A 17,608-nucleotide genomic window follows, 5' to 3' on the forward strand; every position below is an offset into this window, starting at 1 on the left:
GAATCAAAATATGCAATAAAAAATGTTGGTTCCTATCTAAGACTTCAAAGTTACCCCCCTCCCCTTACCTTCACGAGATGGAACTTTTGGGTGTCATTCGATAGATTTTTGAAAAATGTTGTATGTTTTTAAGTTTTTCAATTCGATGTTTATATCGCGAAATATTCGACCATTCCCCTACTTTTGGGACACCCTATATTTAATATTGTAACAAAGAGTATTTATTATATATCGTGCCTAAATAGATCAAGCAATCCAAATCCAATAAAAAAAATGCAACAAGATTTTAAACTTATTTTATTCTACACTGATTTTTATATTTCTATTTATGCTACAGAGGTCATTGCTCAATATACCTAATAATAATTATAATAAAATACACTTCTCCAAGGAATTAATGCACCACCTTAAAAATTGATCATTTTTAATGTCTCGAATTTCCTAAATCTGTTGTCCGATTTAAGTGCCTTTTTAACATGTTATAGCCTCATTCTTTAAGAATATCGGTGTAATAATATTGTTGCTAGACAGGGAAACTGTCATTGTATACCGCGTGTACCAATCAAACTGTGATTTTTTCTCAAAGTTCGTGTCACTCTGTGGAATATTCTAGCATTAAAAAAATACTGAAATTAAAATCCAACTATAGCCTCATGGTTTCCTACCTTTCTGTTTTTTATTCATTCGCTTATGTTATAAGGATCATGTTACCTGCTTGCGCGCCAATGGTGAATATTAAGTTCCTAATTATATATAAAAAAATGCGCAATAACTACCTCTTAAAACCCACCAAATTCCATTTGCATATCTTAACCAGTTTCTTCTTCTTCTTATTCGTCTTCTTCTCTTCTTATTTTTCTTTTCATTGTGCCTCCAGTAAGTTCATCGTCATTCCATAGTTTTCGTAGTCTTCCCTCTCGTGCGTTAATTTCTTGAAGAAATGTATTATCACAAAGAACATAATATTATAGTTGAGATAGAATTATTATAAACCATACATTTTTTGTACTAAACCATCAAGTCATTAACCCGGCATCCGACAGGGGTGTGTGGTACACCCCAACAATCCTGAAGCGTCTAAAACATAAGGAAATTTTGCATGTAGTGGCCACAGAGGCTAGATTTCTATTGTATATTCATCTATGACATGACACATAGTTTTTAGTCGTCTGTTTAATTCTTGGAAGTGGTCACGCCCCACGTTTCTGATTTTGTACTTTCTGCAGAGTTGTCTTTATTTTGTTTTACTCCTATAAATAAGTAAGTATAGGTAAGTGAATAATACTTATTACATATTTTTACATCTTTTTAAAGTTATACTTCTTTAGAAGCATTGGGAGTAAATTTATATGTGCTCGAATTCATCAAAGTCTTGGTACTGGGCGCAGGTCAAACGTTATACGGGCTCTGATTGGGTAATTACAATGAACTGTCAACAATTGTTCAATATGTCGGTTATGGGTAAACAAATGTTGTGTATATTAGTTTTTATTGTTGTAAGGACAGAGAAAAAAGCAAGTTTATAATTGTAGTGACTTTTTGAATAGTTTTTAAAAGCAACAGGTACGTAATTATTTTAAATGTTTCAGTATTGTAATAAAAAAGACATAGGTATTTACCTATTTGGAAAATGTATGTACCTGTCTAGTAGGCAATTCTTTGATTTACATAAATTGATTACCAACGTAATTTCTACCAATTTTCATCTAATATATTGTTTTCTTACTCTATGTTTTGTTGTATTTTAATTAAAATTTTAATTCAACAAAAATCAAACTAATTTGAATAGGTTCAGAACTTTCAAACAGTAAAACGTTTAGTTGGCCTATCTTTGCACATGGCAGGTACGTGTTGGTGACAAAATGAGTAGAGGCTTCGACTTCAAATCCTACGCACCCGAATAAACGCGGGTTCGAATCCCAATCCAATATTTTATTTTTTTATACATTTTATGATTGTAAGTATATTTTTGTTATATAATTTTTTTTTCAGAAAATGCGTATTTAGTTAATATTTTTGCCAACAATTATTGCTCAGAAATAATTTCTTTGTGGTATTTTTCAATGTGTTTGTGTATGGTTTATTCTTTTATTTTTTTTTATTTTTATTATTGTTTTAATAAAAATTTTTGTTAAGTAGTTAGCATTAAAATTATTTTAAATGTAAATAAAATATAAATAAACTGTTTAAAGTACATATTAATTTCGTTGATATCTATAATAGAAGTTCAACTTCTTACGTGCAAACAAAGTACACACACATTCTTTTTTTTTATTAGTCTAAGCTAAAATGAATTACGATCGAGAATAAACACGTCTTCAGTCTTCAGGTCTTATGGGATGAAGCAGAGAGTGACGAATGTATTGACAAGAGTAATTCGGAAGTAAGTGAAGATATAGACAATGTTAGTGTAAATAGTAACTATCTTGACCAACTTTAAGATGTTGACGTTCCAGACATCACAGACAACTAAACGTTAAGAGATTTTTTGAGTATCTTTAACTCTTTCAATTGCTGGGGTTTGTCACATCCCACCTGACTGTTAGTCTCAAAAAAGTTCACCTGTCGGTAAATCCTTAATGGAAGATCCGTTCACATATAAACTTCCTTTTAGTTTCGCAATTTTGATCATTCCAAACCATTGTCGTATTTGCAGTCCAGCTAAATAATTCAATACAATATTCGTCACCTTTGTTATTTGGTTCTCCTGAGTCCCAGCTAAAGAAGTTAACCGTTTCGCCATTTATCCATTTCCAAGCACCAAATCTTTTTCTTCGTTGTCCAGAAGACCAGAAAGTATCAGTTACATCTAAAAATGAGTTGCATTAAAAATAAAATACTTTTCTGTGTGATGTACCGGGTGTCCCAATAAAAATGACTCTCGGCCATATCTCAGGGAACCGTTTATAGTACAACTTCGAGAAAAAAATATTTATAACAAAAGTTTCCTCGGAAAAAGCCTAGAAATTATTTTCATAATTGTAGCTTCACCGCTAGAGGGCGTAATTGAACATCAAATATTTGATTTCACAAGTTTAAGTCTGCCTTTGAAAATAAGAGGTGGGGTGAGTGGGGACCATATTATGAAAAAATGGCTGTAAGTCCGGTTATGATAAATTGAATTTATCATAACTTGTTATTAACAAGGTTCCCACTCACCCCCACCTCTTACTATATGCGCATAATTTTATAAAGAATACGATGATCGGATTTCCAGTGCCCTTTCATTAGGCAAATTTTGTAAAATTTAGATTTTTTAATTTTTGATATTCAATTACGCCCTATAGCGGTGAACCTACAATTATGAAAATAATTTCCAGGCATTTCCCGAGGCAACTTTTGTTATAAATATTTTTTTCTCAAAGCTGTACTATAAACGGTTTCTGATATATGGCCGAGAGCCATTTTTATTGGGACACCCGCTACAGTACATACTTGCGTTCACAAATGCTTGAGATACATCCTGGTTCTTCTGCTTGCTTTCAATACTAACTAGCTCCATGCACATGGATCGGCAGACGTCAATAGCTTTGGGGTATGTTACCTGAAAATTTAAAAAATATTAAAAATAGTGATTTTACCGATCGCCATGCGAAGAGGAATAAAATCAATGGCTTTCTACAGTCACTGCTCTCAATTTTTGTGACATCCCCCTATCCTATTTTCTTTTATCTCCTTCCAATTTTTTCTGGGATCCTCCATTTTTTTCTGATTTCCTCCAGTTTTATGATTTTGGAGAAGGATTGATAGTTTTGATTGATCGATTAATCAATTTTATTTCATAAGTGTACTTAAACTGATGAAATTTCGAAAATTCAGTTAAGAACTATCTTTTTGAAGAATTATTGATTGTTTGGATGTTTACATCCCCTTTCAATAATTGGGGTTTTTGAGAACCAAACGAAACCACCGGCCACTAAAAATATATTGTGACTTGCCACCCAGTTTTTTTTTTGGTCTAGAACTGCCACTGCTCCTATTTTAACATATTTCCTTCCAATTTTTTCTGAGATCCTCCATTTTTTTCTGATTTTTTCATGTTTTATCTGATACTCTCCATTTTTTTCATATTCTTATTTTTTACATCTTTTTAATTTTATAACTCGAGAAGGACTGAATTGATGTGGCTACTGTTGATTTTGAAATATTTGTAGAGATCTAAGGAAGAAGATATTTTACAATATCCCATCAGATATCAAATTTTATTATTTGTATAGGAAGTGTGTAAAAATGTGCTCCGTGCTCAAGAATATTTCTATTTCTTATAATATCGAAAATTAATAAATACAGAATATATTATGTTTATAATCAAAACTAATTTTATCTACTCTATATCATATTATGGATAAGTTTTGTGTGCGTGAGCAACAATGTATTTTATGGGATTTATTTTTCGCACTGTTTTTTGACAAACTTTCATATAATCAAATATCCTTAACTTTCGCGTTGTCATGGTGATGACATGTGAGCAATAAACTACAACAAAAGTTTTGACAGTTTTGTGGTTTGAAAGAAGTTTGGATTTTTAAATGTCAAAGTTCTACAAATTGTAGAATAGAAATGTACATATTCCAGTGACAAAGAGTTACAGTTTTTTTACTTGTTTATCGTAGATAAGATATTGTATGAAACTGTGCGTGAAGTACTTTTTGCGCACTTACGCAATGCTTAAGCGCACCGCTCGTGCTCTAAACATTGCGTGCGTGCGCAAAAAAGCATACTTCACGAACTGTTTCATAAATAACTTATTTTCAAGATTTTCTCTGAGATAAAGTTGAAAATTCAAGTTTGTGCATTAATGCAATACATTTTAATATTACAAATTTAATGAAACAAAATTCTAAATATCATTTATTTAGATCAATTAATAAAGTGCCAATAGCACGGATTTCACTGGAAACGTAAAAAAGTAAATAGACCCTAAGTTAGTCGTAGTTTTAGTGACGTAAATCTAAATAGAGTATACTATAGACGGAGAGCTAGAGCCGAAAATTCATCGTCATAAGTAATATGGAGTTTTTCCTGTGAAATGAGTCCATTGTATATTGACAAATATGACCCCTTTCAGGCTGACACCTCAGTGGATACAGGAAGTAGCAATAAGGGATGAAAGGGGAAAGTTAGTGCAGTCATGAAAGGTTTTCACCTCCTGTTTTGTTAAGCCTCCATCGAGTTGCATGCAAATTGGTGAATAGTTAGAGCATTCCCCAAGAAATAAAACTGATTTGGTGCCAACTTGCAGTTTTACCCTGGTGGTGAATACCACCCCTTCCCGCGGGTGAAAACAGTATTATAAAAATAACCCCACAAATCGATAGAGAAACAAATTTTAAGTAAAATTTGTTATATCATGTTATTAAAATAAATCAAGAGTTTTTGAGTTATTAAAGATCAAAGATTTGTCCTTTTAAGAGCATATTATGCGTGAAGTTAGGGATAGGTAATAAAAAGAACATATTAATTAATTTTATGTTAGTAAAATATTATTTTTTATTATTTCGATATTTATTTGAATTTTTTCTATCAATATAAACTGAATATATCCAGAAACTGGTGGTGTCCAATAATGGGTATATTTGACATATTAAAATACACTTTTGCTAAATTTATAATATCGAAATAATATAAAAATAATATTTTACTAACATACAATTAATTAATATATTCTTTTTATCATCCGTAACTTCACGCACGTTCTGTTAAACAGACAAATTTTTGATCTTGAATAACTCAAAAAGTATTGATTTATTTTAATAACATGATGCAACCAATTTTACTTATAATTTGTCCCTCTATCGATTTGTGGGTTTATTTTTAATAAAATAGTTTTCACCCCCGAGAAGGGGTGGTATCCACCCCCAGGGTAAAAGTGCAAGTTGGCACTAAATCATTTTTATTTCTTGGGGTATGCTCTAACTAGTCACCAATTTTCATGCAAATCGATGGAAGTTTAACAAAATAGGAGGTGAAAACCTTTAAAGACTACACTAACTTTCCCCTTTCATTCCTTATTGCTACTTTCTGTATCCACTGAGGTGTCAGCCTGAAAGGGGTCATAATTATCAATATACAATAGACACATTTCACATGCCAAACTCCATATTACTTATGACGATGATTTTTCGGCTCTAGCTCTTAGACTATTATAACTGTGTTTATATGACAATCCTCCTCCTAATTGCCTTCTCTATTGAGGTTGGCGATCAATATGACAAATTTCTCTCTGTTCTGGGCTTGATGAATTAAGGCATTTCCTGTTGTGTGAGTCCAATCTCTAATGTTTCGGAGGCAGGATTTTTTCTTTCTTCTTCTACTCCTTTTACCTTCCATTTTGCCTTCTAATATTACCTGGAGATGCTCAAATTCCCTATGACTTATTATGTGTTCTAGATATGACGTCTTTCTAATTTTGATTGTATTGACCAGATGAGGACGTGTGTTCATTATTTCCAGTACTTCTTCATTTGTAGTTCTGGGGGTGCAGTTTATTCTTACCACTCGGCGGTACATCCATATTTCGAATGAATTAAGTTTGTTGACGTCATACTCTTTTCTATAACAATGTTATATGACAATAACATTGTTATTTATATTATTTTTTTACAATTTTATCACAGTTTTTCAGCTTTTAAACCATCCTTGGACTACAAATGATTTAAAATCGAAATTATCTAATTCGGTTAAGTCATTCTGAAGCTGTTTTAAAAAGGATCTAAGGCTATTAAGAATATTAACCTCCCGAACATAAATGTTGCCATTTTTTACAGACTCTCTAGCTTCAATTTTATGCATTCAGGAATTATTTACCGATCATCCTCTTGTCCAAAATATCCATCATTGTTACCACCACCTTTCTACCTTAAACACTAAGATTACATTTATATGGATTCCGTCTCACATTGGTATACCTGGCAATGAACTTGCAGATCAGCATGATAAAACGGCTTCAACAGATACCACGTCAACAACCCACATCCAAATTTGTAAAGATTTGAAAACAGAAGCATACAGATTCACATGGAGATTATGGCAAACCCACTGGAGCTCCTTAAATACATCTTTACGTGCAATCCAGCCCTCAGTATATAAGCCACTTTACACTGGCCCCACAGGACTCTCTAGACAAGACCTTACAAATATAAGAAGAATCCGTATAGGCCACACCAAACTTACTCACGGCTTCCTGATGCCACATTATTACCGAATGTCATCAGTTCAGTGTAGTAAGACAACAGCTCAAACTTAAACCGCAGCTATGTGACATTCTAAGTGATACCAACCAGTTAGACAGAGTTCTTCAGTTTTTAAAAAAAATATCATTGTATCATAAACTTTAATTTTTTTTATGACATAACTTGTTAATGCTCTTTAATTATACCTCTTGTAATCTTGTTTGTAATCGTCCCGTGCGAGTGGCCATAGTTGCCGAGCACGTTAATGTAAATAAAAAAAAAGGATCTAACAAAATAAAGTGACGTTTATTAAACGTCATTAATGTGAACATCATCATCATCCTCTTTGCTTTATCCCTATGCGGGGTCGGCTTCCCTAATTGCATTTCTTTTCACTATTCTATCTTGGGTCATATCAATGTTAATCCCCTTTACCAACATGTCCTGCCTTATCGTCTCCCCCAGGTCTTCTTTGGTCTTCCTCTCCTACTCCTTCCAGAAATCTGAACTTTAGCTATTCTTCGTATTGGGTGACTAACGTCTCGAAGTTGAACATGACCAAACCATCTTAACCTATGCCCTCTCATTTTGGCATCAATTGATGCCACACCTAGACTTCCCCTAATATACTCATTCTAATTTTATCCCTCTTTGTCACTCCACTCATCCATCTAAGCATTCTCATTTCCGCCACATGCATTCGTTGTTCCTCTTACTTTTTCGCTGCCCAACATTCAGTTCCGTGAATCATAGCCGGTCTTATGGCTGTTTTATAGAATTTTCCCTTCAGCTTTATTGGAATTTTTCTGTCACACAACACACCACTCGCTTCTTTCCACTTCATCCATCCCGCCCTAATCCTACTGTATGTATCTCCATCTATTTCTCCATTACTCTGTAATACCGATCCTAGGTACTTAAAACTATTGCTTTCCACAATCATTCCACCATCCAAAGATACCATTTTATTTGTGGTAACTCCATCTTTAAATGAACATTCCAAATACTCTGTTTTTGTCCTACTAAGTTTTAAACCTTTTTCCTCCACAGCTTGTCTCCACTGTTCCAGTTTTTGTTCTAAGTCTCTTTCACTATTTCCTATTAACACTACGTCATCGGCATACATTAGGCACCATAGAATACTACCCTGTAGTTTCGCTGTTACCTGGTCCAAAACTAATGAGAATAAATAAGGACTAAGCACCGAGCCTTGGTGCAATCCTACTTTCACCTGAAATTTATCAGTCTCTCCCACACCTGTTCTAACACTAGTCGTTACTCCCTCATACATATCTCTCACAATCTTTACATATTCGCCAGGGACTTCTTTCTTATTGAGTGCCCACCATAGAATCTCTCGAGGAACTCTATCATATGCTTTCTCAAGATCAATGAATACCATATGAGCGTTGGTCTCTTTATTCCTGTATTTTTCCATCAGTTGCCTTACAATGAAAATTGCATCTGTTTTTGATCTGCCCTGCCCTGCATAATCAGCCAAATTGATTATCGGATATTTCGGTTTCTTCACGTATCCGTCTATCAATTACTCTCTCCCATATTTTCATGGTGTGGCTAAGTAGTTTTATAACCCTGTAGTTTGTGCATTGTTATATGTCTCCCTTGTTTTTGTAGACAGGTACTAACATACTGCTTCTCCATTCGTCTGGCATTTGTCCAACTTCCATAATTCTATTAAATATACCTGCCAGCCAACTTATTCCTGTCTCTGCCAATGGTCTCCATACTTCCCCAGGAATATCAGCTGGTCCGACTGTTTTTCCTTTCTTTATTTTTAAAGCGCTTGAGCCACTTCCTCGTTTGTTATTCTGGGAACCATTGCTGTTACTGTCTCCGTTAACTCCACAGGCTGTCTGTCAAATTCTTCATTTAATAAACTGTCAAAATACTTTCTCCATCTCTTTTTGATAAACTTTTCGTGAATTAGTATTTTATTGTTTTCATCTCGGACACATCTAATCTGATTAAAATCTCTTGCTTTCTTTGCTCTCTCTTTGGCTATTTTATATATCTTTGCTTCGCCTTCCCTGGTATCAAGTTGATCGTATAGGTTTGAATACGCTCCTACTTTTGCTTTCGCTACTGCTACTTTCGCTTCCCTTTTGGCGACCATATAGTTTTGAAGATCTATGTCCGATCTGGTTTCTTGCCAATTTTTATATAATTTTCTCTTCTCTTTTATTTTTCCTTGTACTTCATTTGGCCACCACCAAGTCTCTTTATCCTCAAACTTCCTTCCTGACGTTTTCCCAAGTATTTCAATAGCCGTCTCTCTAATAATATTGGCCATTTTTCTCCAAATTGTGTTAGGGCTTCCTTTCATGTTTCAACATATTTTTTCTACTATTCTTTCCCTGAATAGACTTTCCTTCTCATCTTTTAGCATCCACCACTTGATTTTTTGTGGTCCTCTCCGATATTTTTGTTTAGTTTCGCTTTTTACTTCGATGTCCAGAACAAGCTGCTTATGTTGTTGGCTTACTGTCTCACTAACTATTACCTTACAGTCCTTGCATTCACGTATGTCTTTTTTCCTTATCATGAAGTAATCTATTTGGGATTGATGTTGTCCCCATTTGTAGGTAAAAGAATGTGTTAACAATCGCCATATCCAATATTGTTACTAATTCTAGCATGTCATATGTCATATCCAGCTTCATTTCTAGTTCCAAAGCCTAGTCCCCCATGTATTGTTTCATATCCTGTCTTGGCTTGGCCCACATGTGCATTGAAATCACCTCCTATTATAACTTTCTCCTCTGCTGGAATATCACTCAGTACGTCTCCTAATTGGTCATAGAAAGCTCTTCTTTCATTCTCACCCAGGCCTGTTTGAGGAGCATGCACACACAAAATTCAATGCCTCTTTATCAATTACAAAGTTTACTGACATCATTCTATCACTCGTTCTTACAACTTCTACTACGTTATCTTTCATTTCACTATCAGCAATTATACCAACTCCATTTCTAGTGTTACTACTCCCTACATACCACAATTTATATTCATCACCTAGTTCTTTCGCCCTTTGTCTTTTCCACCTAGTTTCTTGAATACAAGCAATTTGAACTCTTCTTCGTTTGAGCGCATCCACTAACTCCAGGCTCTCACCTGTAAGAGTACCAAGATTCCAAGACCCTATTCTGAATTTTCTAACCTGCAATGGTGTTCCCCCTGAGATAGTCCTTACCCGGAGATCCGAATGGAGGCTCATTTTTCTTCCGGAACATTTTACCTCAGGAGATGCCATAATTTCAGTATAAGTTTTTATTGCGTTTGGAGAAGGTCCTTTCATTATTATGGCCTGAAAATTTTTTTGGATATTTGACGCCTGAATGCCTTTTCTATCAGCACCATACCCTGCCCTGCACGTTTAGCCAATTCACCACCAATGCAACCAAAGTGCAGTATTACCCCACACCCGCCTGCATTTTTCTGTATAGGCCAGGATCCCTACTGTAAGGACTGCCCTATAAGCCAATGTATTGTTGCCCGTATCCCGCCACTAGGGACACGTACTTCATTCGGGATACCGTCATAAAATGTGTACATAATATCGAAACCGTACCGGACAGACGGCGTGACTTGTCGCATTAGGATTTTAAAATATTAGATATTGATTTATTAATAAATCTTATTTGTTACTTACTCTCTCTTCAGCTATGTAATATTTGAAATGAGACTGACTATCTCCCTGGACCAAATTTTCTGTAGCAACACAGTCACTTTTGGAGACCTTCAGTGTTTTTTCGCAGATATACAGGTTTTTCTCGTGGCAGAAGCCCCGCTCCCAGTAGAGTTTATCTTCATTTTTGGCAATTTTAATACATTCTTGATGGACGTTATAATAATAGCTTTCCTCTGATGGAGGTGTTGGTAAATCAGGGTTCCAATTAAAGTAGTCAATGGGCTCTCCTTTACTCCAAGACCACCTACCTTTTGCTATGTTGTTACCGGATGTCCAATATCGATGTAAGCCACCTTAAAGATATAAATAAATAAAAAAACTAAGTTTTCAATCTAATAGCACATAAAACAATATCCAAAAATGTTACTCTACATCCTACCAGATTGAAAAGAATGGGAACCTTCTCTGGTAACAACTCCGAGGCTTCTACAATTTGCAAGCAATAACAGATACTGAGACAAAGGAAGATGAGGGAATTTTACAATTTATAATTCACGTCCCATCTGCTCAGCGCGGTAAAGTTTCAACGAGAATGGTTCCCTTCGTACTCCAATCAGAGTAAACATGTATAACAAAAATGAAAAACCATTTTCAATTTCGTTTCAACACGAAACTACAGCCGCATCATTATTCTAGTCCAATCATAGAGTACAGCAAGTACCTCTACCGGTTTCGAAACTTATTAGTCTCCAATCAGGAGGCACATGACCCAACTAGGACCCCGGCGTGCAGTGACGGATTGCAAAGAACGAAATGGCAGGGATGCCCTAGCGGCAACTGCTAGCAAATATGTCACGAAAGCAGCATTATTTGCCTCCTGATTAGAGACTAATAAGTTTCGAAACCGGTAGAGTTGCTTGCTGCACTCTCTGATTGGACTAGAATAATAATGCGGCTGTGGTTTCGTGTTGCAACGAAATTGAAAATGGTTTTTCATTTTTGATTTACATGTTTACTCTGATTGGAGTACGAAGGGAACCATTCTCGTTTGAACTTTACCGCGCTGAGCAGATGGGTCGTAAATTATAAGACTTAGTCTCAGCATCCGTTACGGTTTGCAAATTGTTGTAGCCTCGGAGGTGTTACCAGAGAAGATTCCCATTGTTTTCAATCTGGTAGGATGTGGAGTAACATTTTTGGGTGTTGTTTTATGTGCTATTAGATTGAAAACTTAGTTTTTTGCTACCAGTTGCTGCTAGGGCATCCCTGCAATTTCGTTCGTTGCAATCCGTGACTGTACGCCAGGTTTGTCCTAGTTGGGTCAGAGAGAGCAGCACATGTGCCTCCTGATGACAGACTAATAAGTTTCGAAACCGGTAGAGGTGCTTGCTGCAGTCTCTGATTGGACTATAATAATGATGCGGTAGTTTCGTGTTGCAACGAAATTAAAAATGGTTATTCATTTTTGATATAAATAAATATTTAGGTAAAGAGATATAACTAAAGAAACTTATTCACAATCAATTTATTCCACCAGGGACGACCGGTTTCTCATGCCTTATTTACTAGGCATCTTCAGTTCTCAGGTACGGTAGAATTGAATGATGCCGATTCAAGGAATATTCATAAATATTCGGTATGGTATTCGGTTACGGTACCATACTTAAAGCTTCGTTATTGCTAGCTAGAAACTGGTGTTCATCGGCTTTACTTTACTAATTAACAAAAAGTGGGAAGGATCTTGAGGAGATGGGTAATATTAGCAATCCAGGATTAAAAAAGAGAATTATTGATGTAATTGTTTGTCAAAAATAGTTTGCTAAAAATATATTTAAAATTTTGAATGCATAAGATCATTTTCAAATGAACCAACATTGGAATGACACAATACAATATTCGTGACTTTATATGGGGATATTAACAAGGAACACAACAGATGGAATTGGTAGATGATATATCTAAAAAGTAACTGGAATAAATGATAAGCCTTTTGCCCGGAATAGAGGTAGGTGGAACGAGTTTGAAGAGGCCTATGTATAAAAATGGACGATGAAAGGTCAAGTAGAAAAAGATGAGTTATCTATAATCTAAAAATTGATAATGTTCTCTCCTATACTCCATTAAAGTCATTCTTTAATAGTAGTGTTACAAACATATTATATCTATATACCTTTCAGTTATACCAAAACACAACAAGCCAATTAAACCTACTAATATTTGTAGATTTTGAGAAAGCGTTTTACTTGGTCCAGCATAGCTCCGCGTTAAGAGCTCTTACACAGTGCAGTATTGAGTATAGTAGGTACACAACTTTTCTTTGGAATATAATTTAATAGCGCAACTGCTGCAGTGAGAATGTAGTATGGAAACACAAATATATTTCCTTTAGAGAGGGATATTAGACGATGAGACACCATCTCTCCTAAATTATTAACCGCTTTGTTACAGTGTCCTATGAGAGAATAATTGTCAAAATATTGGAGTCACCATAAATGGGGAGTTTATAAACAACTTGAGGTTTGCAGACGACATAGTCCTTATTGAAGAGCGGGTGGATCATAGCTGCCAACTTCCTAATTCTGCTTAAGACTCTTGTACACGGGTTGGCCTTAAAATTTACTTTTCCAAAACAGAATACATGACCTTCTACTAACCAAAAACACTTCAACAAATAGCACGTAAATTATAACAAAGTATAGCTATAAATATGTAGCTATAATAGTACGAGATTAAATCGGAAAGAGATAATCAACTAACAGATTTAAAGAGGAGAATAGGACTGGCATGGGCGATTTACGAAAAGCTAAGGAAGTTTTGAGATCAGCTATTCCCATGTGCATGAAAAGGAAGGCCCTTAAATAAAGTGTACTCCCAGATCTAACGTCTGCGACACAAACATTGGCCGTTACCAGAAAAGTAATCAATAACACACAAGCGGAACACAGACCTATCAGGAGGTAAATGTTGAATGTCCCTCAGAGACAGAGTTTTAAATAAAATAGTTATGAGAAAAACTGGTGTTAAGAACACATTTAAATAGGACGGCTGCGTTGGATGGAACATGTAGAAAGAATGGAAGAAGGCAAAATACCAAACAAAATATTCATAGAGATGCCAGTAGGAAAAATAACAAGAGGAAGACCAAAGCTGAGATGTTCAGAACAAATAGAAAATGATATAATAACCTTAAAAATAAAAAACTGGAGAAAAAAAGCACGAAACAGATCAGAATGGAGAAGAATCCTGGAACAGGCTAAGACCCAGAAAGGGTTGTCAAGCCAGTGATGATGATGAACAAGAACACAGTTCAATGAATTACAACGCTGAAATAGAACTAGGCGGGACATGTTGCCAGATTTAAACATAGAAGATGAACAAAAAAATTCTATAATGGAGACCTAGACACGATGCCCATCATAATGGAGTTCGTTCTCAAACAAGCGCAACTAGCGCAACCGAATTCCCGGTGTTTAAAGTCGGATGCAATGGAATTATTAACAGAAGGCCTATGTTCAGCAGTGGACTCATAACGGCTGCTGGTGATGATGATGATCTTTCCGTTAGATATACATGTTCGCTTTTGGCTAACCTGATGAAAGGCAAAGACCCTTCTCCATGAACACCACATGTTGCAACAGTCTTCAATTATGAATTAATTAGAAAAAATTAATAAATCAGACTAAAACAACATAGTATATAGGTACTTAATGTCTCTCACCTGAATCCTTTATTATCTTGGCCAACTCCCTATTTTTCTTTGCGCTATCGATGGAAACCAGCTGCATGGATTTTTCTATACAGGTATGGAGAGCTTCATAATAAGATTCCTGAAACACTGTAATGCTTTACAACGGTTTTTAATAACATTACTATTAAAAAAGAGAAAAAAATATTGAAGAGCACCACAAAAGGTCCAACGATGGACTGAAAATATAAAAAAGAGGGTAATAAAATATTTAGGGTAAAAATAGTAAAAAACAGAGTTCAAGGAAAATTAAAGAAGGGAATACAAAGAAAGCTTTGTCAAAGGATAATGGTAAAAGACTTTAATAGTTTATTAATTGTATAATTTAACAGAATATCAGTTAAACTGATCAATACAGTATTACCAAGACAAAGTAGGAACTCGCTCGCTTAAACATTTTAAAGTTTAAAGAAAAATATAATCGTTGATATTATTGTAATAAATTATTTTCTTATTCTATATGAATATTTTTTTATTTATATTAATGCCTCGACAATTAATGGCCATTGACATGGTATAGTGGATTTTTCCAATCAGGCACCTAGTGTAAAGTGTAATGTGTGTGTTGAGTAAAAGTCTTGTTACTTATCAAAGTCGATGTCATTTTCTTTGCAAAGAGGCGCTAATTGTATCAGAACGTCTGAGGTCCCTCTGGTGAGTACCGATCCCACAAGGACAGAAACTATTTTCATTTTTATATTGATCTTTATAAATGAAAAATTCCCTATTCAGGTGAGATTCGAACTCACGACCTTTAGGTCCAAAGGTAGGCGCTCTTACCACTGAGCCATAGGGGGGTATATAATATGAAATGTTATGTAATATCGGGTGTCCACCTATATTTTCCCCCATTTAACTCCTTATAACTTCTGAACGGCTTAAGATAGAAATATGCGGTTTTCGATGAAATGCTTTATTATAGTAAAAGCTTTGTCTGAATGAATTGAATTTTTTATATCGCTTTCAAATACGAAAAGAAAAATGGCGGATTTTTAAAAAAACGTTGTTGACTTTTTTTAATGGATCACCCAGTATATTTTTTTGTAAATTGAAAGAAAGGTCATTCATCTATCCAGCGATATACAGTTTTTCAAAATCGGTCGTCAAATCACTGAGTAATTAATTTTTAAAATGAGCGGTGCAACGTGGATATCACATACCTAAATAACATAACTAAGCAAAATGATATTATGTTATGTGATTTCCACATTGCATCTTTCATTTTAAAAATCAGTTGCTCAGTCATTCGACAACTGATTTTAAAAAATTTAATATCGCTGGATAGGTAAATGACCGTTTTTTCAAGCTACATAAAAATATACTGGGTGTTTCAATAAAAAAAGTTAGCAACGTTTTTTTTCCAAAAATACGCCATTTTTAATTTAAAATCGACATAAAAATGGTCATTTACCTAAAAACTTGAAAAAACGGTCATTTCCCTATCCAACGATATAAATGTTTTTAAAATCGGTGGTCAAATGACTGAGCAATTAATTTTTAAAATGAGAGATGCAATGTGGAAATCACATAACATGTGATATCCACGTTGCACCTCTCATTTTAAAAATTAATTACTCAGTCATTTGACAACCGATTTTGAAAAACTTTATGTAGCTGGATAGGTGAATAACCTTTCTTTCAATTTGCAAAAAAATATACTGGGTGTTCCATTAAAAAAAAGTCAACAACGTTTTTTTCAAAAATCCGCCCTTTTTCTTTTCGTATTTGAAAGCGATATAAAAAATTCAGTCCATTCAGACAAAACTTTTACTAAAATAAAACATTTCAGCGAAAACTACATATTTCTATCTTGAGCCGTTTAGAAGTTATAGGCAGTTAAAATGGGGGAAAATGTAAGTGGACACCCGGTATAATATGATATTTTGGTACTTTATATGAAAGATAGATATACTTACCCCGGTTTTACTGAAATAGAAGTTTTGAGTAATTGGAGGCTCAGTTACTTCAACGTAGTCAGTTCCCCATTCTTTTGAACAATAACCTAAAACATAGAATTAGAGTTAAATCTTCGGAGATATAATGAAAATTTAAAAACATCACTACTAAAGAAAACCATTTATTTTTGTAAATTATGATTTTAATCCCAAGTGGTTGATAATTATATTTTTTTATTAATTAAAATAAAAAAGGCCGTAGAAAAAGTATAGTATTCTACACGCATGTAATGTTAGGCTCGTGTCTCAAACTTCATCATGGTGAGCAATAGCCATCATTACAATGACATGTTCTTTGAATAATATACTATTACTTACCATAACCTATTACGAATAAAATCACCACACAAAATAATCCTGTTCCCATACTAACTTTCAATTTCACTAGTGAAAATTTACATGCAATATTTGCAAATGATGCGTGTGAAGCATGTGTCTGTGTTATTTAATGCACATTAGGTACAAGATATTTTTGATAAAAGGTCATGAGTCATGAGTGATTGTTATAAAAAAACCTTTTTGTATACTTTGTATACTATCAACAAAGAATTGCCAATATAAACAAATACGATGTTATGAATACAACAGTAGTTTCGGGAATCGTTTATTTTTAACAAAATCCTTTTTAATTTTGTGCGAGTTAGTCCAGGCTTGATACTCGCCCCCGTTAGAAAATTATTCCGATTCGTACAAATTCAAAAAATAAATTTTTTTAACTCGGATTATTTTTTGAAGTTATACTTCTTTAGGCGCGATTGAGAGTAAAATTTCATAATACTGCGCGCATGCGCACACAGACAGTATGGCGTTTAGTTGCTGAATCTTTCAAGTTACGTATAAATATATCAGTGCAAGAAAAGGTGTGAAAAGAATATATTAGTGTTTTTAGTAAATATATTTATTATCATTTTTGTGTCTTTGGATTTGTCTTCCTCATGAGTAAGATGAGTATTATAAAAACATTTCATTGTATATTTATTTTACTTGTCTGTTTGTTACCGTGAAGTGTCATTAGGTACGTCCGAACCGATACAGACACAGTCCTCGTAGCGTATTTGGTATAGCATTCGGCCAGAGATCGAGAGGT

General features: G+C 34.4%; 1 protein-coding gene across 4 annotated transcripts; it reads right to left on the bottom strand.

Moving 5' to 3' along the window:
- Positions 1–280: 280 nt before the first annotated feature.
- On the bottom strand, positions 281–17,007 carry LOC126886772 (macrophage mannose receptor 1-like). Of its 4 annotated transcripts, none has more exons than XM_050653799.1 (7): positions 16,840–17,007; positions 16,483–16,568; positions 14,540–14,648; positions 10,843–11,174; positions 3,436–3,544; positions 2,690–2,809; positions 281–1,077 (listed from the first exon to the last, which is right to left on the bottom strand). In XM_050653799.1, exons 1-7 carry the CDS (start codon positions 16,886–16,888, stop codon positions 1,025–1,027), a joined length of 858 nt encoding a protein of 285 aa, XP_050509756.1. In that variant the 5' UTR covers positions 16,889–17,007; the 3' UTR covers positions 281–1,024. The 4 variants fall into 4 exon arrangements, with proteins under 4 accessions (XP_050509756.1, XP_050509755.1, XP_050509754.1 ...); XM_050653798.1 differs by having other exon boundaries at positions 281–1,250; XM_050653797.1 differs by having other exon boundaries at positions 281–1,250; positions 2,563–2,809.
- Positions 17,008–17,608: the final 601 nt, after the last annotated feature.

This window comes from Diabrotica virgifera, chromosome 6, assembly GCF_917563875.1.
Source record: "Diabrotica virgifera virgifera chromosome 6, PGI_DIABVI_V3a".
NCBI lineage: Eukaryota > Metazoa > Arthropoda > Insecta > Coleoptera > Chrysomelidae > Diabrotica > Diabrotica virgifera.

What these genes read in the sequence shown, in the direction of transcription:
- LOC126886772 (XM_050653797.1), bottom strand. Translation starts at nt 16,888, where the DNA reads ATGGGAACAGGATTATTTTGTGTGGTGATTTTATTCGTAATAGGTTAT. An exon ending in CAAGATAATAAAGGATTCAG is followed by an intron (nt 11,175 to 14,539) that starts GTGAGAGACATT and finishes TATATCTTTAAG; the next exon opens with GTGGCTTACATCGATATTGG. An exon ending in ATTACATAGCTGAAGAGAGA is followed by an intron (nt 3,545 to 10,842) that starts GTAAGTAACAAA and finishes TTAAATTTTCAG; the next exon opens with GTAACATACCCCAAAGCTAT.